The sequence below is a fragment of the Puma concolor genome, chromosome D1, assembly GCF_028749965.1.
Source record: "Puma concolor isolate L17-30 chromosome D1, mPumCon1.1.hap2, whole genome shotgun sequence".
Classification (NCBI taxonomy): Eukaryota; Metazoa; Chordata; class Mammalia; order Carnivora; family Felidae; genus Puma; species Puma concolor.
The window spans coordinates 76,021,979-76,043,494 of NC_141676.1; the positions used below are offsets into that span (position 1 = coordinate 76,021,979).

The following is a 21,516-nucleotide window of genomic DNA, read 5'->3' on the forward strand; positions in this document are numbered from 1 at the left end:
CTCTTACCCACTAATAGACTACTTCTATTTCAGTAAGGTCTTTTTCAGAAGTTCTGTCTTGTTCCTTCATTTGGAACACATTCCTCCATCTCATTTTTCCTGACTTTTTGTGTTTGTTTCTGTGTATTAACTGAAACAGCTACATCTCCCAGTCCTGAAGGAGTGACCTTGTGTAGGAGATGAACTTCATCATTCAACCTTGACCTAGGTCTTGGCTGTCTCTTGAACCTTTGTGACTAAGCAGCCTGATTTAATCTTGAGAAGTTACAGCTGTTGAGGGCGTGCCAAGACCTGCCAGTGTTCCAGTGTGGGGATTTTAGTCAGTACTAAATTTCAGAACAGTTGAAAGCCAGATTCCTGGGCAGCAGCGTTTAAAGTATGGAAATATACAGTATGTAGGGCTATAATTGTTAACCCTGATGGCCTCTAGAGTAGGAGATCTGGAGGGGTCCCCTGGATAACAGTTGCAAAAATTGAGGCTTCAGACAACACTCTAAGCTCCTTTCTGGGAGGTACCACCAGGCTGTAGCAAGGCCAAGGGAGAGCACAAGACGGTGTCTCCCTGTGTTCCTTCAGAGTGCTTTGGTAGCCTCAAGATGCATGGCAAACCTGAAGCCTGTCCCTCAGGTTAAAGCTTCAGAACTTGTAAATAAGCCTTTTTTGCTGACAAACTGGAGTACATTTCAGTCAACTGTCTGTACAGCACCCTGGGCATGGCAGCCTGCCAAGAACAGTCTTTCCCATTGTTACAGTCCCATGGGGCCCTGGAACATAAAACCTCCTAGCCACCAGGGCCAGGGATCAAGGGGTGTCCCCTGTGTGGACTACACTTGCCCACAGCCTTAGTATGGCAGGGGAATAGCACTGGGGGCAGGGCACAACCACCATTGTTAGCAAGGCCGAGGGAGGCTGCTGTGTTTTTGAGTGTCATCCTGTGCCAGCATCACAGAGGGAGACTGCCAAAATGGTGCCCACCAGTGCCTCCATCCCCAGAGAAAGTCCCAACATGTCCCTGCCTCTCCAGAAGATTCTTTAAGATTCACAAATAAAATCTCCTCCACATATAGCCTAGGCACTTTTCAAACTGCAGCTTTTATGCTAGGTTCTGGGGCAAGTGAGTCCATATGCGAGCCCTTTAAAAAGGAGTTTCTCAGATCCTACAGTCCTCTGGATCCCACGGATGTAAGCCCCACTGGGGACTTGTCTCTCCAGTGCAGGTCTGAAGGGTTGGGATGCCTGATGTGGGTCACAAACCCCTTGCTCTTCAGATAAAAGCTCCCTATATTGGGTTGCTGCACTGGGGATGGGGTTTTTGGTGAAACCTCATCTCTGTCTCCCTCATCTGTCTTGATGGGGTCCTTTCATCCTCTGTTGTGGAGGAACTCTTCAGCTAGCATTCAGTTCTTCTTCAGGGGGATTATTCCATATGTGGCTGTTGACGTGGTGTGTCCTTGGGAAGGGGGGAGTTCCGGATCTTCCTACACTGCCATCTTGGACCAGCCCCTGCCAGGTATTTTTCTAGATGCTTTGAATGCAGCATCTCATGTGGTCCTCAAAATAACACTATGAGATAATAACTCTAGTAATATCTCCACTTTTGAGGTGATAGGTCCATATGGGAATACTAACTGGTTAACAGAAGAGAGAATAATTTGGATGCTGTAAAGATCATCCAGACCTGAAATAAAGGGCTACAGTCAAGAATGGTGCTGGTGTGGCTACAAAAGGAGAAAGGGAAGGAAATTCACATTTAGATAGGCTCCTTCATATCTAGATAGGCTCCTTCACATTAGATAGCATTTGGGTGTTTCAAATGTATTTTCATTTATGGGGAAACAGGAAAGAAAAACAGACATGCCTTCATTACTGATGGAATGGGGGAACCAGGGGCAAAGTGAAAGGAACTGTTCCAATGTTTCAAGCTTGAGCAACTGCAAAAAAAAAAAAACCTGAAAGTAACAGGACATGAGAAAGTGAAGCTGGTTTTAGATAAGACAGTCTATGTAGTGCTCTGGAGTTGCTGAACTTAAGATGTCAGAGGAACAACTTAACTGGAAATGTCCAATAGTTAACTAGAGCTTGCTGGTTAAAGACATAAGTGAAAACCTGCAGTTATTTCTGTAACAGTGATAAGTGGAACTGTAAGAATATGTGAGAATTCTCTAAAGGAGAATTCAGAGAGACAAGGAACGCAAGCAAAATGCTGTAAAATTGTCTTGTAGATCTATTTCATCTGTAGTTCACATAGATGTATAAGTGGTTTTGCTCCTGTACCAAACCATCTGACAATGGAACATACGCTGCAGAGCAGAAAGCAATCTTCTATTTTCCCCAAATCTACACATTTCAGGCTTTAAATAGACTGGAAGCATCTTGAATGGAAATATTTAAGATCTTAGAATCCTCAGGGTACTTGTATTTCTTGGTATTAGCTTTATGATATTATCATTTCTCAAAACAAATATGACATGTGCAAATCTAAAGGGAGAATTTATATTTGATTCTTCTATGTAATGGCAACTTTGTAACAATTTCAATCCACTTCAAATCATCTAGTCTATAAAATATGATGTTTGGGGCTTGTCTGAATGTAACTTGGGCTTGGCAGAGTAGATGGAATACAGATAAAACAAAGTCGGCCATGAGTTGGTTTTTAAAGCTGGGTGATGCTTATACAAGAGTTCATCATACTATTCTCAAGATTTTATATCAGGCTTGAAATTTTCCTTAATAAAACATTAAAAATCATCTAAACTAAACTATAATTCAAGTCTACCCTATCAAACTGCAAATAGTGTTCTGGTAATGAAGAAAATAGAAACAAAAAAGAAAAGTGCATTTTAAATGTAGTCTGACTACATAAATCTTTGCGTTAACTTAAAATTTTTATGAACAATAATAAAGAACAAATCCTTACCACTCCTATGCCTTCAAAAGCAAACACAGCAGTACCAAAAAAAAGCGGGTATTTTTTCCAACCAGCCACTATTGGAAGATTGTGGGGATTTGGCATATTCTGGAAAAAGAAAAAAAAAAAAAACAAGAGAAGTTACATCTTTACTTATTTTAAACAATGTAAAACGAAAGCGTGACATCATATACTTCTGAGCTTCACAGTAACAAATTTATGTTATAAAAGTGAATAATTCTTTCAATAAACACTTTAAGCACCTATGTTAAATGTAGCCAAGCTGTTAGAATTTCACTGCCAAAAGCCATTGTTTCCCTCATGCCCACACATTCCATCTGAGCTCAATGCTCCCGATTACCTGTTTCCACCTTCAAGTCCCAGGCTGTTCACACTGGGTATGGCTCCTGGCACAACAGGAAATAACATAAGCATACTCAGTCTGAACTGAGTGCCATATAGTCAGTTATCAACCACTGCTCATGGTGTCCAGTGAAATTCATTTTCTACTCTGTTTTGCTCTTTCCATCTCCAAGTCACCTGGTTCCTGATTTTGGCTTTCTACCTCATAACTCTGCTGCTTCCTCGTAAAGGTCTCCTTGATGCAGTGTCTTACACTTTAACCAGCCAGTTGCCATCACTCTTCTTATTCGTACATACTCCTTGACCCTGGCTTTGATTACTCAGCCCCCACCCACAGCCTTGTTCCAACTTTTGCCATCCGGAGACTCACAAACTGTACATCTTGTTCAAGATCTCTGGTTCCACAACGACTATATCTTCCAGCTATCCCAAGTCTGCTTCCTACTCTGTTTACCACCCTGTGTTCTCTGCCCTCCTTAATTGGAAGTGGAATTCAAGATCAAGAAAAGAGGATGAAAAAAATAACCTGAAGTGTAAAAGCACATGGATAATTTGGGTAATTAAGAGGTCTAGAATATCAGAAGCGTAGGGAGACTTGTGTGATATAATGGTTATCCATGATGGAAAATACAAGTTATGGTCAAAATGAAAGGGATATTTAAGTGTTTGGGTCATCTGAGAATACCTGTTATTCAAGACTCACACTGTTCCCTCTACCTAAGGAACTACCTTTTCTGCTCCACTAATTCTTACATGTTCAGGTAAGGGGTCGTGAACTACAGCCTTATGAGATGTTCTTGCCTGTTCCCTTCCATCTTATGTACAATAAGAAAATGTCTACAGGTTTTAGAATTCAGGGCAGGGGGAATGAAACAGACCCATCATAACAGAGTTTGTGATAAACTGCCAATGGAGGTTTTAGGACAATTGCAACAGCAATATACAAAATGGATTGGCTCAGGAAAGACTAGAGCAGGCATTCTTGACCTTTTCTGAGTCCTCAGCCCCTTAGAGATGAAAGCTATACACTGCTCAGTAGAAGAATGCATATATACATACAGAGATGCTAAATCTTGCAAATAATTTTAAGGGATTTGCAGATCCCCTGAATCCCATGAACCAATGTTTTTTTAAGGATAGTCCTTGTAGGGTTAGGATCCCCAGACTTCAGACAATGAAATCAGCTGAGGTTGCATACTTCAGACAGACAGGCTACAGATTAGTAGAGTGGCAGTGAATGGAAGTGGTGGCAGCAAAAACAGGTTCAGAAGTCAAAGAAAATTATAAAACTACATCTCGAGACTGGTTCAAATCTTACAAGAATAAAGAAAACACTAGTGAGTTCTTTGTTTCCTGTTACACAGTGTACTGAGGCACTCCTAAATCTTACAACTCAATAGGGTAGGTATCATTATCTTCTGCAGCAGTGTCACAAAGCCCAGAAACAGATTTACCAAGATTCAAAACCAAGCCTGAAGACAAAGCCTGCGCTCTGTGTCACACACTCTGCCAGCTGAGCAGGAGCCCCAAGTTTACTGATTATCTCCTGTGTGCCACATAACGAAGTAGGGGTCTTCACACATCATTACTTTTACCTCCAAAGTGAACAAAGAATTAGTTATAAGAACCATAGGTTAAAAACGGTTAAAAACATGTTATACTTACCCTAACGACATACTGATAAATTATCACAAGACTGACAGCCATGGAAAGGTTGGCGAGGAATGAAAGCACAAACAGATTCTTTAGCTCACGAATGAAGACCAAAAGAATTATAAATGGAAGAAAGCAAAGCATATATATCCTTAGGTCAATACTTCTTCTCTCACATGGATTTGATGAATTGGTACTATTCAAAAGTAACACTTTACTCTCCAGGAATCCTTCATGAACCTACATAGGATTACCAGGAGAATAAGGAAGAGGGGGAGAAAAAAACTTTCATCAACTTATAAGTGACAAAATATCAAGAAATTACCTATACACTCTATGATAATTCCTTTACAATAAATGTTTATATTTTTTCAAGATATTCTAGCTTCCTAGAAATACATATTTATCAAATTTAAGGATAATTAAAATAGGATAATTCTTTGCAAAACAACTTCTTTTATCATACTGTAAAAATAAAGTTCACTAGAAAATTATGAGGATGAATTTACCAATTTATTTTGGAGCTTTGTGCTCATGATTCCAGCAAAGGCTCAACCTGCTTCTGAGATAATCAAAAGTGGATGTATACTTGCCTAGAATGACCATATTCTACTCCAGATATCCTACTCTGACTTACTCTCTTCAGAGAAGGTAACAAGCTCATATACCTCTTAGAAATGTACAGTAGTCAAGATAAAGTTTAGAAATCATAGCCTAACTTTAAAGCTGTTTTATAAAACAACTGTTTATAAATTATCATCACTATCAAAGGGGTGCCTGGCTGGCTCAGGCAGTTAGAGCGTGTGACTCTTGATCTTGGGGTTGAGTTCAGGTTCCATGCTGGGTATAGAGATTACTTAAAAATAAAAGCTTTTAAATAAATAAATAATCATCACTATCAATACATGCATGGCCATGTGCTAGATGTAGATAAATTTTTGCTAGAGCAAAAAACTTCAATAAATCAACTTTACCTTCAAATTAATTCAGCCACTTCTATATACCAACATTCAGTGTTCAAGAGTTACAGTAATTTGTAGGTTCCACATATTAAAACTTGTCTCATTCAATTAATCACATAATCCAACTTACTAAAACAAAAATGAAATTATACAGGACTCTACAAACACTCTTACAAACTCACAGCAGAGGTATATAATATTATAATTTAAATGCTAGGGAAAATCTATTTGCCCACAAACACTCTACACCCTCCTTTGAACACAATGACATTATCAAGTCTCTAGATACTTAAATTCTTAAGAACAAGATCCTATAATAATAATAGGGAACATTTTTTGAGTACTGAACTAAATATATACAACATCTCATCTAATCCTCAAAACAACTGTCTGAGATGGGTAGTAGTATTAATGTCAACTTATAGTTGAGGAAACTGAAGTTTAAGGAAGGGCCTTAAAAAAAACCTTACATAATATCAAGCCAGTAAGTGGTAGTTCTAGGATCCAAACCCGGCGGGAGACACTAGAATTTAGCTTATGACCGCTGCATGTTAACTGGACCAAAATACTGCAATTTGGAAAGGGGAGGCCCCTTGCTCAAGTAGCCACCTGCCCTCTACTTTGACATCTCTCTCTCTAAATATAATAAGCATTCAGAGGCCCATAAGTCAGAAGTTTAGAAAATTATGATTAACAATTCAACTGTTTCCTATATACTACATAGAAACAAAATTATATAGAAGTATAATTCTATACTTCTAATTTGTGATAAACAATGTTTAGTATCACTACAAATGTACATATCACCTTAAACTGCAGGCAATGTATTTACTAGTTTTAAGTTAGATAGGCAATTTGTAACTTGTACTGGACTAACAAACTCTCAGGTTATACCATGAACCATTTAAGAAATGCATACCTCACATTTATCTTGTAATTGGCCATCAAAACTTTGTATTTTAATTTTTTTTTTTTGAGAGAGAGACAGAGAGAGAGAGAGAGAGAGCGCGCGCAAGCAGGGGAGGAGCAGAGAGAGAGGGAGACACAGAACCCAAAACAGGCTCTAAGCTCTGAGCTGTCAGCACAGAACGTGATGTGGGCCTCAAACCCACAGACCATGAGACCATGACCCGACCCAAAGTCAGTCGCTCAATCAACTGAGCCACCCAGGCACCCCCAAAACTTTCTATTTGAGAATCTGAAATTAGAAGCAAAATTGGTAATTCACATTACTTGGCTTTTAAAAACATATTTTATTTGTTGACTCGTTTTCCCAGTAACAAAATTATTTACAGCCAAATTCTTCTGTATCAAAGAAGTACCACCCATAATCAGATTAGATAATGATCAACATTAAGCTCTAACAAGGATACCTGGCAAGAGAAAATCAGTTATATAACCAATTTTAAAAAGGGTTGTTTGAATGGTGAGATGGTTGGGAACATGAAATTAATTCTACCACAAATATCTCATAATAATTTAGTATTCTTTGCCAGAAAAATGATTATAAAAATCATCAGGATTAAAAAATAAAATAAAGTGTAGATACATACCCAGAGCAAGATTCAGGTAAACATTTGAGTCCTTTGGTGCCCTCTAGAGACAGATATTGGCTATCTAATAGGACTTCCTATGATCTCACATGTTTACCAAAATGCAAAACACTGAAATAAATATTATAAAATAAAATTACTAAATTCAGTTGTTTCCATTTAAAGCTTAAATTTACTAAAATCTACTACTTATTAATTTTCAATGATTCAGTAATTTAATGGTTAAAATTCCAAAGGTAGATTATGTTCTTCAGCAAAGTTAAAATAAATACAAAATTAAAAAGCCTTAACACCCTATATTTGTATACTGCTTTACATTTTGCAAAGGCTTTCACAAACCTTTTGTCACCTGAGCCTCATGATAAGTTTAGGAGGAACAATGGGAGATTTTGTTATTATTCCCATTTTACATATAAGGAAACTGAAGCTTGACCAGGGATAAGGAGATCTTGCCCAATGTGTGATTTAAAACTGAGAGAGAAGCAATTTGAATGTGGATATTCTGTCTTTAAAATACACGGTCTTAAGTATCACTATATCTTTTTTTCTCTCTTAATATCCCTTCCTCACTCTTCATTCCCAAAAACACTACTTTATCTACCTGAAATGTTCTAGAGTATCTTCGAGTAGGAACAGAGGGGAGCTACAATAACCACGACGGATTAAATCATTGGAGGTACTATCCATTCATTTTCTCCTGCCAATTGTCCACAATTACTTAATGGGACCAAAAACAGTCCTGTGGCAGTCAGAGTAGGAGGTTCACACATCTGTATGGCAACTAACCCCTTACTTCTCTGATCTGCTAAAATATTGCAACTTTGATTTTATGTAGATTAATGTGGTAATAAACTTACAGTTTTTAACTCTAACAATAGTAATTGGTAACGTATAATCAACCAGTGTGTCTACTCTTGGAGACTGCTATAAAATGTGAGAGAACAGATCTGCAGAGAGTGAAAACCTCTGATGCTACTGTTTCAATAACCATCTGTCTGCTCTGCTGAGGTGAAGTGTTCACCATTGCTTTCAACTTTTCTCAAGTCTGCGTATCTTTTACCATGTTGCTTTTTATAACTCAAAGGACTTTCATTGTTCCATCTATAGCAGGCATTCTTCTCCCAGAGAGTCACTTTTTCTGCCTGGTCTTCTTAGAACATGTGCAAATGAGTTAAATTCTTCCATTCAACTTTGGAAGCAACTGATAATATCTCATAGGAGAAAGTCACCAACCCTAAGCTTATAGACATTTATTGTATGCATTTACATACTCTATGTCATATGCACACACACGCACAACTAAAATCAGACAAGGTCCTGTCCAGTGATGAACAATTAATGTAATGGGTGGCACCAGTGTGTCATAGACCTAGTTCTCAGTTTAATCTGCATGACTTAGGGCACACTGCTCATGCTTTTTGAGATTTAGTTTACACATTCAAAAAATGAGCATTGTACATGACAGAGTAGTGGTAAAAACTAAATGAAAAACTAAATGAAAAATGCAATACTTTATTAATATAAGATTATTAGGCATTGCTAGCATTATTCTTAAATTCACATCAAGTTTGTGGTGGCTCTCTTAGAACATAAAAGAAAAGATACATGACTACCGTGTTGTATAATCCTGGAAAAGGATCATTTTTCATCATATTCTACATAAATGACTGGTAAGATGATATGTCTTATCAGTTCTTGACAGCAGTCTCTTGACTGAGTTAGTAGTCAAAAGAATATGCAACTTGTGGAATTAAATACTTGTAAGTCAAAAAGCACACTGTCTATAATGAGTAATGCTAACGAAAGCATCTACTCTCCTATTTGTAAGGAAGGGTTGACTCCGTGAGCCTTTCCAACATTAAAAATCTAAGCTAGGGGCTTTAGCAAATTATGGCCCAAACACCAGATCCAGCCTACCACCTAAATTCTTGAAATAAGTTTCATTGGAATATTGCCATATATATTTGTTACTATCATTATTGTCTATGGCTAAGTCAAGAAGACCATATGACCTGCAAAACTGGAAATACTTATTATCTGGACCTTTCCAGAAAATTTGTCATTCCTGGTCTAAATATAAAATGAAGCATACTTTATACTTGAAAAAGTGAGTCAAATATATACTTATATATCTACATATAGGTTCTTTAGAAAACATATTCATATCATTTTGCATTAAAATACCTACAAGTACTGTATCTTACTATGTAAGATGTCTACTATTGTACAATGCACATATGGATAGTTAACAAATATTATTGATTAAAATAATGATTAAAGCAGAACAGGGTGTAATGTACTAGTTACAAGTTAAAGTGCATAAAGAAATGTATTTTGGCGCTGTTTTGATAGGGGAGCTTTTTTATTTCAGTGCTTTGCATGTTTGTTCAAATTGACAGTCTCTACCAAGACTGCAAACCACTTCCTTTAAAAGTGAACCCTTAAAATATGGAGAGAATTACAAAACACTACACATTTTTGGACATGGTATCTTTTTAGACAATAGCAAGAATTACTGGATTTTAGTAATGCCCTCTTTTTACTTCACTTTTTAGGTTGCTGGCTAAACCAAATATGTTTACTTATAAAAAAATCAATTTAAAAATATGCTTCCAAAACATCTGTGTATCTGCTTTTGAGGCCTAAATTTCAAGTATGTAAGAATCAGTCAAATTATGTCTGGTTCTGATCTGACATAACAAACATTACTGATATACAATGGCAAGAAAAGTAAAATCAACAACAGCAGCAGAAAATCCAACTTACAAAAAAGAAGACTAAAGGAAAATTTACAAAGGAACATGCTTTATGAAAGCAACACATTTTCATATTCACCATGGTTTACTCAAAGGAAATATGATGCCAAAACTATGGAATGGGAAGAAACTGATCTCCATAACTGAAGAGAAATACTTACTTGTTTTACATTTTCAGCTAAGAAGACAATATAAACACTACAGAATCCCAGCTGTGTTATCACCAGAAAAAAGTCAACCACACTCCTGAAAAGAGATACCCACAAATAAGTATCAATAAGAGCTGCTGATATATTAATATATTTTTCTCTTTTTAAACTATTTGAAAACATTTTATCATAGCTTATATTCTTATCATTTCCTTAAATAAAATAAGTAAATAAAATTTATTTCCTCAAAGACCACACATTTGCTATCAGTATGTGAACTAGTGAAGTATTACTCACCAAAAGGATGTTCCATTCAGCTAAAAGGCCAACATTTCCCTATCATTTATTTCTGAAATTCAACAGTCTGAGTATATGCTTATAAAATGATTTCATGAAAAAATTTCATCTTTTAGATCAAGCCTATCTCCTCTACTTCTTGAGCCTTTTCTGATTAACCCAGTGTATTTCCCAGCTCTCTTGGCTTCATGTCATTTGCAAATGTTATGAGTGAGCATGCTCTCCACTATCCAAATCACTAATAAGAACATGAAATGGGAGAGGACTGGGGGTGTGGCCCTAAATCATAAACCAAAGACTTATCCAGTAGCTTAGCTCTGAGTAAGCTCCAGTAGTATCTCTTAATGAGATAACTTAAGAAAATTCCAGCTACAGGGGCACCTGGGTGGCTCAGTCGGTTAAGCATCTGACTCTTGATTTCGGCTCAGGTCATGATCTCAGGGTTCATGAGATGGAGCTCTCCGTCGGGCTCCGCACTAACAGGGGTGCAAGCTGCTTGGGATTCTCTCTGTCCCTCTCCCTCTCCCACTCATGATCTCTCTCAAAATAAATGAACAAACATTAAAAAGAGAGAGAGAGAGAGAGAGGGAGAGAGAGAGAGAGAGAGAGAGAATTCCAGCTACATAAAATAGCGTACAGAAATGAGAAAGGGATGCCACCAGTTAAATTTGCATAGTTTGGGTATTGTGTTTAATCAAGTTATAAATCTGCCTGCATATTATTAATATGCAGCCCATACGTCTCTATTTTGTCCAGGGAATGATGAGTAACTACAATAGCATTCACCTACTAATTCATTGTAGTCTTTGCTTGACAATCAATGTCAAGCTGTCAAACAATCTGGTCTACAAGTCTACAGACCTTCCTTCTCTCATTTGAAATTGGATGGGTCCTTGCTTATTTTCATTCTTGCCATAACTATAGTTCTCATGGTTCTTCAGGGATCTCCTTATTGTAAAGAATCTTACTACCCTGAAATGAATTCAAGTTTCTTCTTTCTGATGAATTACGTTTAATTATGTTTAAGTATTCCCTTAAGATCTTTTCATCCACCTTGGATTTTAGCATCTTACCAACAATCATTCCAGCCACATCTACATGAAAGTCATTCTTCTTGACAGAAAAAATAGACTAAAGCTGTCTCTACTCTGGGGCAGAAGAAAGAAGAAGATAGGATTCTGGGGCAAATCCTAGGGCTTTTAGTCTGCTTTCCTCCTTCTTCTACTTGACATATCAAGAACTCTGAGAAGCTCATAAATAAACCGAACTTCCTGCAAATACCCAGAAAGGTCATATTTAACCATAAACTCTACTAGCACTCCACTGTTCTTTTCCTTCTTTTAATTTCCACAGCACATATCATTTGTACCACTGTCAGCATTTTGTTGATTACCTATGCCTATTTTTCCAGTCCTATTTTCAGCTGGCTTTGATCAGCCATGTCTACCAACGATGAAGTTACATTTAAATGATAAGATAGCAAAATAAGATTATGCTAAAATACACACTTCAAATGTTCTATGAGCATGAAAGCCAAACACCACAATTTTATCTAAAATAATGAGACTGCAACATTTTTCTTGCTTTTTCTCCTTTCCTCAAAAAAAATATTAACATGACTATATCATAGGTTAGCCAGATGCTTTATAAATATCATTTTATTTAAAATACTATGATAATCCTGGGGCACCTGGGTGGCTCAGTCAGCTAAGCATCTGACTTCGGCTCAGGTCATGATCTCACGGCTGTGGGTTCGAGCCCCTCATTGGGCTCTGTGCAGGCAGCTCAGAGCCGGGAGCCTGCTTCAGATTCTGTGTCTCCCCCTCTCTCTGCCCCTCCCCTGCTCACACTCTGTGTCTCTCTCCTTCAAAAATAAATAAACATTTAAAAAAAAATTTTAAATACTATGATAATCCTATGAAGTAAGTATCACCATAAAGTCATCTGATAACGTGAAAACTAAAACAAAATGATAAATCATTTGACTCAGTTCATAAAATTGAAAAATGGCAGAGTTGAGATTTGAACCCAAGCCTGTCTAACTCTAAAGATTATGTTTATCCCCCCAGCTTTATCACGCTTCTATTCACGTATCCTGTCAACTTAAAACACTTGAAAAGTAATGTGATTTTGATAACCAGATACTAGAAACATAGTAAGTGCTTACCGTCCCCATGCTGCTTGCTTCTGAAGACAACTCCAAGGACTTACTTCCATAGCAAAACTCACAGTGTCACTATAACCCAATGTTGACTTTTTAAACCTGCAATTTAAGGACGTACATGCACATGAAAAAGGCAAATTTTAAGTTGGTCCGTAAATCCAACCCTTGAAAAGAACATCGAATACATAGAAAATAATAAATGTAAGGGTATACAATAACAGAGGAGCTTTTGAGATTTCAAGACCTGCACACCCTAAGATATGTCTCATGAAATTTTAAGTCTTTTTACTAATATATTAGCTTTTATCTACTGTTAAAGTTTATAAATTTGGAAAAGTCATATAACATAAATATTTGTGCTTCACTGATTTAAATTACCTAAAAACATCAACTACATTGTTCAAGCCTAAATTATTCATTCTTAAAAGAACATTATTTTATGCATCTGCACAGGGCTTTACAACATATTTACACATAAACTATCTTATCTAATACTTAGCCCCATGAGGTAGCTATTATTTCCCTATGTTCTCTTTCCGACTTTTTTATAAGTATCATTATTATTTAAAGACGATAAATGACTTGCTCAAAGTTTTAAGAACATTTAACAACAACAACAAAAAGAGTTAAAATCAGAATATTAGTTTATTAGAAAAGGCAATATTTATTTTTAAAAAAGTCCACTGTGGGGGCGCCTGGGTGGCGCAGTCGGTTAAGCGTCCGACTTCAGCCAGGTCACGATCTCGCGGTCCGTGAGTTCGAGCCCCGCGTCAGGCTCTGGGCTGATGGCTCGGAGCCTGGAGCCTGTTTCCGATTCTGTGTCTCCCTCTCTCTCTGCCCCTCCCCCGTTCATGCTCTGTCTCTCTCTGTCCCAAAAATAAATAAAAACGTTGAAAAAAAAAAAAAAAGTCCACTGTGCAGTAGAAGCATTTCATGATACAAAAATAAAGAAAAAGAATATTATTTTATTGACTATTTACCAACCCACATATCAGCAAAGAACACCAAAGGCACTATACCCTAAAATGAAATCCAAACAAATTAAGGACCATTACTCTATAACTAAAAGTAGTGCTGGAGCCTCCATTTCCTCCAGGTCTTTCCTGATTTTTTTTTATTCATATGAAAAGAAATCATTCCATTTCACTACTAAGGTTATCATTTAAGAGGAATAAATATATTCTGACCAGATTTCAATCACAGGAAATATCTTTTTACATATTTATTATTTTAGACTTGCCTATATAACAGGTTAGAGAAAATCAATTATTAGTTGTAAAGCACAGTTAAGACTATCTAATGTTTTAAATCAATACATAGCTTTAAAATAAATAAAATACACTTAACAAATTTACATTTACCTCTGACACAGAAAGTGACTGCACCGTACCAAAATGTGCATACAGTGAACAGAAATAATTCCTATAAATACGAGGCTGATTGGTCCAAGCTGTGGGGGGAAAATGTATAAGGTTTAAATATTTAAGTTTAACAGAAATTAAATTGCCTTATAAGCAATGAGCCAATGGACTACTCTTTTGTGGAAACAAATTTGTTGGCCAAAATAATTAGTCATTTGCATAAAGGGAAATTCATAAACTTGATACTGAAAGAATTTCAGCAATACTTACAACAAGGACATAGGACTTCATCTCATCAGCTTGCCTATCCAAACCCATGAATACAGAGTATAGCTATGCAATAAGCTAGGATAGCATACAACATCACAGTTAACTTCAGATGGTAAGTCTATGACCATCTGTCCCACCATTATAATTAAATGCAACTATGAATCACTATCTGAATGACCAGAAAGCACTATGCCAATCTGGGATGGTGATTGTTGAGCACTTACTTTGTGTGAGGAAGTATGCCAAGAAAAAGATTATTTAAGAAAGTGGTACATAAAAAATTACAAGTATTTGTTTACTAAAATCAAAGTAATGCCTGGGTTATTGAGAACCCAACAAAATATTGTCAAAACTTATTTTTATAATCAGAAATTTATACGTCTCTCTAAATTAGGGTGGACAACATCAACTGCAGGGAAAGGTGGCAGTTAAAACTGTTCTTAGAAAACTGGTAAGGGTTTAAGACTCTGAAAAAAGGTTAAATATAATTCCATTACTTCATAGGTGAATTCTCCCTTCCTGAGAGTCTTACACTAATTGGTTATAATAATACTTTGCATATTTGTTTTCAAAACATATTGTTATTCCTTTTCTTAACTGTTAACTCTTTAAATCTGAAAACTAGATTTCATTCTCCATTTTAAAAACTATAAAATTTCACCAATACAAACAAGCTACTCTATAAATACATCTCTTGATATGAGTACACTGCTTAAATCTCTGAAAAATCCAAAAGAATAATAAGATGTAACCATACTTGGAAAAATCAAATACTATTTTAGGATCTTTCTGTCAAATGCTATAAATAAATAATTAAGCAGAGATTAAAAAAGTAATTAATTCTCATTTTTTATTAAATGTTACTATTATTGTTCACCCAATATTATCAATACAAACTCACTGTCACCTGAACAGGTTATGTGTGAACAGGCCAGAAGTTAGCCTGCAATTTTTGCTGTAATCAAGACTGATAACTGTAATTTAGCTAGAGGACACGAAGAGAAGTCTTACCACTATGCCTGCGTTTTTTATTGCCAGTGGAAGCCCTAAAAGGCCAGTTCCAATATTTCCTTTAAGAAGATGCATAAGAGTTTGCACAAACCTGAAAAGTAAAAGTTGTAAGATTTAAACATTTTAGGAAAAAAGCTGATAAAAATCACATGATCATTGTTTTAGCATTGGAAGGGAACCGAAAATTAATCTAGGCAAAGAATCAAATAGCACTCCACTCAACCAGAAGTTGAATTGGCCAGAGATCATATTTGGTTCAAGTCCTATCTTTGCCATTTAAAAGTAGAACATGGAAAATTATTATGGAGATTAAATTAGATATTTGAGTGAAAAATATGTTTGTACATTATTAAAGAAATACAGAAAAGGTAATTTTCTCCTAAGATTCTTTGCTGCTATGACATTCAGAACAATACCAAAGATTATATATGGCTAGGCTGATAAGACAAAGCAATTTATTGACACTGACTACTGTCATCACGGTATATGTGATCTATGATTATCAACCTAACAGGGGCTTAATTAAAAGAAAAATCACACAAGTTTTAAAACTATGCGTATCATCAGGTAAGATAAATACTAATTAACATTTAGACACCGAGTACTCCCTAAGGTATTTCACCTAAGTTTCCAGGAGGCATTTGAAGGAAGTCTCTTGACCAAGAAAAAATAAACTAGGAAGAATAGCCCAAATTTCAAACGTATAAAACAAACATGCTTGCCTAATTTTTTTTTAGTTCATACTGTTCTTTTATGATCACTTAAAATGTAACTTTGCTTAACAGTTAAATTACTATTGCTGTAAGAACTTACTCAAATCTATTAATGATGACAAAATAACAAAAAAGGGTTCTAAAAGGTTCCACTGCTTTCTTACCACCACTTTGTTTCACACCATTAACTCAGCATAAAAAAAGTGTTTACTACCCCTCACCGCCTAATTCGTAACTCCTATTTCAGAAGCCACTGCTCTTAAAATTTCTGTTCCTTTCAATCAGATCTCCCTTCTTGCAGGATGCATAGCATTTAATAAGTATTGCGGCAGGGGCGCGTGGGTGGCTCAGTAGGTTAAGCGTCCGACTTCAGCTCAGGTCACGATCTCACGGTCCAGTCCGTGAGTTCGAGCCCCGCGTCGGGCTCTGGGCTGATGGCTCAGAGCCTGGAGCCTGCTTCCGATTCTGTGTCTCCCTCTCTCTCTGCCCCTCCCCCGTTCATGCTCTGCCTCTGTCTCAAAAATAAATAAACGTTAAAAAAAAAAATTAAAATAAAAAAATTAGTATTGCGGCAATACATATCAATTGCAGCAATTCCCACACATGGCTCCGTATTTTAGATGTATTTCTTCTTCCCCAAACAGACTATAAACACCTTGAGGGTGGGGACAATATCTGACTCATCCGTGTGTCTTCTGTAGTATCTAGAAAAGTGCTTTACCTATAGATTACAAAATAGACACTGAATGAAAAGAAAAGGACACATATAACCCGTAATACTTACGAAATACCCTCTTGATCATCAAGCTGGTAATGCTTTTGAACAGGCAGCAGCTCTTGCTCGTGCTCTTCATCTGATGTCCCATCAAAATTCTGCTCATTTATTAAGGGCCTCATTACATCCATATCTTTAAAAAGAAAAGCAAAGTGCTTCACTATGATTTTAAAAACTGAGTTAAAGTGGTAATAAATGAATTTTTAAAACACAGACACACCGCTTGTACTCATCCTTACTATTTCCACTCTGAGTTAATTCACATAAATACTTTTGAGTTTTAGTATATTTAAAAAACAACTGGACTTATTTGCTGGATATTGTTTGGACTAAGCAGTGCAGAGTGAAAAGCTTAAGTATTCAATGCAAAACTTTTTCTGCTTTGTCCACATGAGGTTTATAGCAAATGATCCCAGAACTATGAGATGAAAAAAAATGTAAATAATCAAATGATTTTGTGTCTCTTGTCTTCAAATCACACTGTATCATAAATAGCAATCACATTTTTAAATACTTTGAGTTATAAAGCCATTCCAATTTTTAAAATTTAGTATCAAAATGTACTCTTATATTTAACAGTTTTTTTTTTAGCATGACTGAGGATGACAACTCTAGAACAAGACTTTTTAAATAAAGTTATTTATTTATTCTGAGAGAGAGGGAAAGAGAGCATGTACATGCACACACAGGAGAGGCGGGAGAGGGAGAGAGAGGGAGAATTCCAAGCAGGCTCCATGTGCTGTCAGTGCAGAGCCTGACGCAGGGCTGGAACTCACAGACCATGAGATTATGACCTGAGCTGAAATCAAGAGTCAGACACTTTGAGCCACCCAGATGCCCCTGAAGTATAGGATATTTAAAAGAAATGAAAAGTTGCTCCCTTCAAATAAACACAATAAACCTATGAAACAGAGAACTGGGGTAACATAAATAATTTAGTTAGGAATGACGGTCATATAATTTTTTTAAGTTTTTTTATTTTGGAATAATTTAAAACTTACATTAAATTTGCAAGAATGGTACCAAAAAAAAAAAAAAACCCTCCTATGTATCCTTTCCAGACTTACCAGTTTTTAACATTTTGCCATGTTTGCCTTTTGTTGCTCAAATGTTTATCACTTTTTATGAACTATCTGAGAGCAGGTTACATATATCAAAGCCCCTTACCCTAAAGTTAGCATGTATTCTCTAGGCACAAGAAGATGTTCTTGAATATTCACATTACAGTTATTAAACTCAGTTTAATATTGATGCAATACTTTAAAGACTTATATATACAATTGGTAATATTAAATGTTTGCTGTCCGTCCTCTGCCAAAGTGTTCTCAATCATTCCTTGGCTGGAAGAAGTTCATTCTTTTGTGGACTGTGTATCACAATGACCCGTAAGATTTGAGAAAACACAAATTGATGTACCTCACCCCAAAGCTTCTGATTCAGCAGGCCTGGGGTGGGTCTGAGAATATGCATTTCTAAGTTCCCAGGTGATTCTGAAGCTTCTGGTCTGGGAACCACACTTTGAGAACCACTGCTCTACTATATTCTCTAGGAAGAGCTCCTGGATACAGTATTTTCCTAAGTTCTAGCATGCTTTAAACTGCTGTTCCACAGCCTTGCTATGAAGGACAGCTTGACAGAACACCTCTGGCTTACACTTTATATCTTTGAGTTTCTTGAAAATGCTGCTCCACTCTTGCCTTGCTTTATAGGCTACTCTAGAGAAGTCTGATGACAAACTAATTTTCCGAGCCATTACATACTTTGCCCCTTTTGCTTGAGGTCCTGAGGAATTTTTGCCTTTAAGATCTAATGGTTTTACTATGATATGTCTTCAGTTTAAGCATTTTGAGTCAATTTTCCCAGGGACACAGTGGGCTTTTTTGATTATGTAGATTTTGGCTTTCTTATTTCTGGACATTTTTCTTGGATTAATATCTGTTTAGTTCAAATATTTTGTTTTTCTTCTTTAGAGATTCCAATTATATGTCAAATCTCCTTTGCCTGTCTTCCATTTCAACCACTTCTTCTTTGATCATTTTGATGTCTTTAACTCATTTAAATTCTTCTTTGAAATTCAATGACTCTATTAAATTTTCATTTCAATATGTTCTCCCTTGGACACCTTGTACTCTATTATTTATTTATGATTTTTCCTACTGCTAGGCATTTCATGGACAGGGATCCTAATTTGAAAGTAGTGCCTTCTGTTAGCAGGATGAAGTTCAGTTTATGTAATGGATGATGTTCACTGACTGGGGTTATAGGGAGCAACTGGTATCTTTCTGGTTCTCTTTCATTTCTGCAGGATATTCAGTCCCCTACCTGCCCCCCTGCCCCTTACTTCCTTCTTTTTTTTCACCTCCAGGTATTAGAGGGACATCTGGATTGCTCCTTTTATCTCCTTCTCCTCCAGAAGCAATGTTTTGCCAAGGTTACTGTACTTCTAGACCTCCTAATCCCCTCTCCTCTTTTCCAGAGATTCTAAAGAACCCTCCCCACTTTCAGTGCTTGCAGCAGCAACAGGTACTCTGAATTTTGCTGTTTATTTTTCTGCTTATAGAAAATTTGAGGTTTGTGGTATCTTGGTCTCCTACTAATGCTAAAAGAGTAACTTCATGAATGGTTTACGGGTGCTCCTTTTTGAATTAACAGGTTTTTAAGGGAGGACATGTAGAGAGATTAGGATTTAGGCAGCCTTCATTATCCCAGTACCAAATGGAACTCATTACAACAGTTTTTCGTAAGAGTAAAGTTATACTTTAAGATACTGGAAGGTGCGTTAGCTTTGTAATATATATTTTTGTAATACATTTTGAAATCAGGAAGTATGATCACTTTGTTCTTCTTTTTCAAGATAGTTTTGGGTATTGGGGATTTTTTTGTAATGAAAATAGTATGATATTGGCATAAAGCTAGGCTTATAGACCACTGAAACTAAATGGAGAACCCAGAAATAAATCTATGTATATATGGTCAACTGATCTTTGGCAATGGTGCCAGGAATACACAATGGGGAAAATCTCTTCAACAAATAGCCGTGGGAAAACTGAATATCCACATGCACAAGAAGGAAAGTGGATCTTTATCCACATGCACAAGAAGGAAAGTGGATCTTTATCTCAATCCATACACAAAAATCAATTTAAAATATATTAAAGACTTAAATACTTGAAAAAGCCTCAGGCATTGGTTTTGGCAATGATTTCATGGGTATGACACCAGAAGCACAGGCAACAAAAGCAAAAATAGGCAAGAGGGCCTACATCAAACTAAAAAGATTCTATACAAGGAAAGAAACAATCAACATAGTGAAAAGCCAACCTACAGAATGGGAAAGAATATTTGCCAACTTTGCAAACTATATTATTTGATAAAGGCTAATTTCCACAATATATAAGAAACTCCTACAACTCAAGAGCAAAAAACCTAGTGATCAGATTAGTAAACTGGCTAAAGATCTGAACAAAGATGATACACAAATGGCCAATGGATTCATGAAAAGATGTTCAATGTCACTAATCATCAGAAAAATGAAAATTAAAACCACAATGAATGTCACTTTACACCTATTAGGGTGGTCATTATAAAAACAAATAAAAAGGTGGGGCACCGGGATGGCTTAGTAGGTTAAGCGTCCAACTCTTGATTTTAGCTCAAGTCATGATATCATGTTTCATTGGACTGACCTCCACATCGGGCTCTGTGCTGACAGCATGGAGCCTGATTGGGATTCTCTTCCTCTCTCTTTCTCTTTCTCTTTCTCTCTCTCTCTCTCTCTCTCTCTCTCTCTCTCTCTCTCTCTCTCTCCCCCTCCGCCGTCCCTGCTCATGCTCATTCTCTCTCTCAAAATAAACTTAAAAAAAAAAAAAGGCAACAAATATTGGTGAGGATGTGGCAAAACTGGAACCCTTCTACACAGTTGGTACGAATGCAAAATGTTATAGTTGTGAAGGAAAACAGTACAGAGACTCCTCAAAAAATTAAAAACGGAAGTACCATATGACTCAGTCCCACTTCTGAGAATTTACCCATAAGCACTGAAATCAGGAGCTTGAAGAGATGTTAATACTCCCGTGCTCAGGTTAGTGCTACTCACAACAGCCAGCATGTGGAAACAACATGCACTGACAGAGAAATGGATAAAGAAAATAGGATATATACACACAATGGAATATTATTTAGCCTTAAAAAAGAAACTCTTTAATATGCAAAACATGGATGAACCTTGAAGACATTATGCTAAATGAAATAGGCTAGTCACAGTTCAAATACCACTCAATTCCACCTATTTATGGAATCGAACTCATAGAAACAAAGACTAGAGTGGTAGTTGCTAGCCAGTGTGGAGGGGAAAACAGGCAGTTGCTAACCAACATGTATGAAATTTCAGTTATGCAAGGTAAGTAAGTTCTAGAGACCTGACATGCAACATTGTGCCTATGGATTACGATACTATACTGTACACTTAAAAATCTGTTAAGAGGACAGATCTCATGGTAAATGTTTATATAACATAATTAAAAAAAAGATATTGGAAAGTGCTTGAAAATAGCCTACTCTTCAGTAATTTAAATATTCCTC

General features: G+C 36.5%; 1 protein-coding gene across 2 annotated transcripts in view; it reads right to left on the minus strand.

The window, feature by feature from the left end:
• Window positions 1–21,516, minus strand: part of SLC36A4 (solute carrier family 36 member 4) — a 52,496-nt gene that overhangs the window by 23,433 nt on the left and 7,547 nt on the right. Inside the window, exons 2-8 of one of the 2 annotated variants that reach the window (XM_025928110.2) lie at window positions 16,945–17,068; window positions 15,448–15,538; window positions 14,167–14,255; window positions 12,809–12,904; window positions 10,357–10,441; window positions 4,937–5,164; window positions 2,918–3,016 (exon numbers count right to left, since the gene is read on the minus strand). In XM_025928110.2, the coding sequence (XP_025783895.2) occupies window positions 2,918–3,016; window positions 4,937–5,164; window positions 10,357–10,441; window positions 12,809–12,904; window positions 14,167–14,255; window positions 15,448–15,538; window positions 16,945–17,068 (812 nt within the window). Of the gene's footprint in view, window positions 1–2,917; window positions 3,017–4,936; window positions 5,165–10,356; window positions 10,442–12,808; window positions 12,905–14,166; window positions 14,256–15,447; window positions 15,539–16,944; window positions 17,069–21,516 lie in introns of those variants that run through there. The other variant, XM_086678558.1, reaches the window with a different exon arrangement.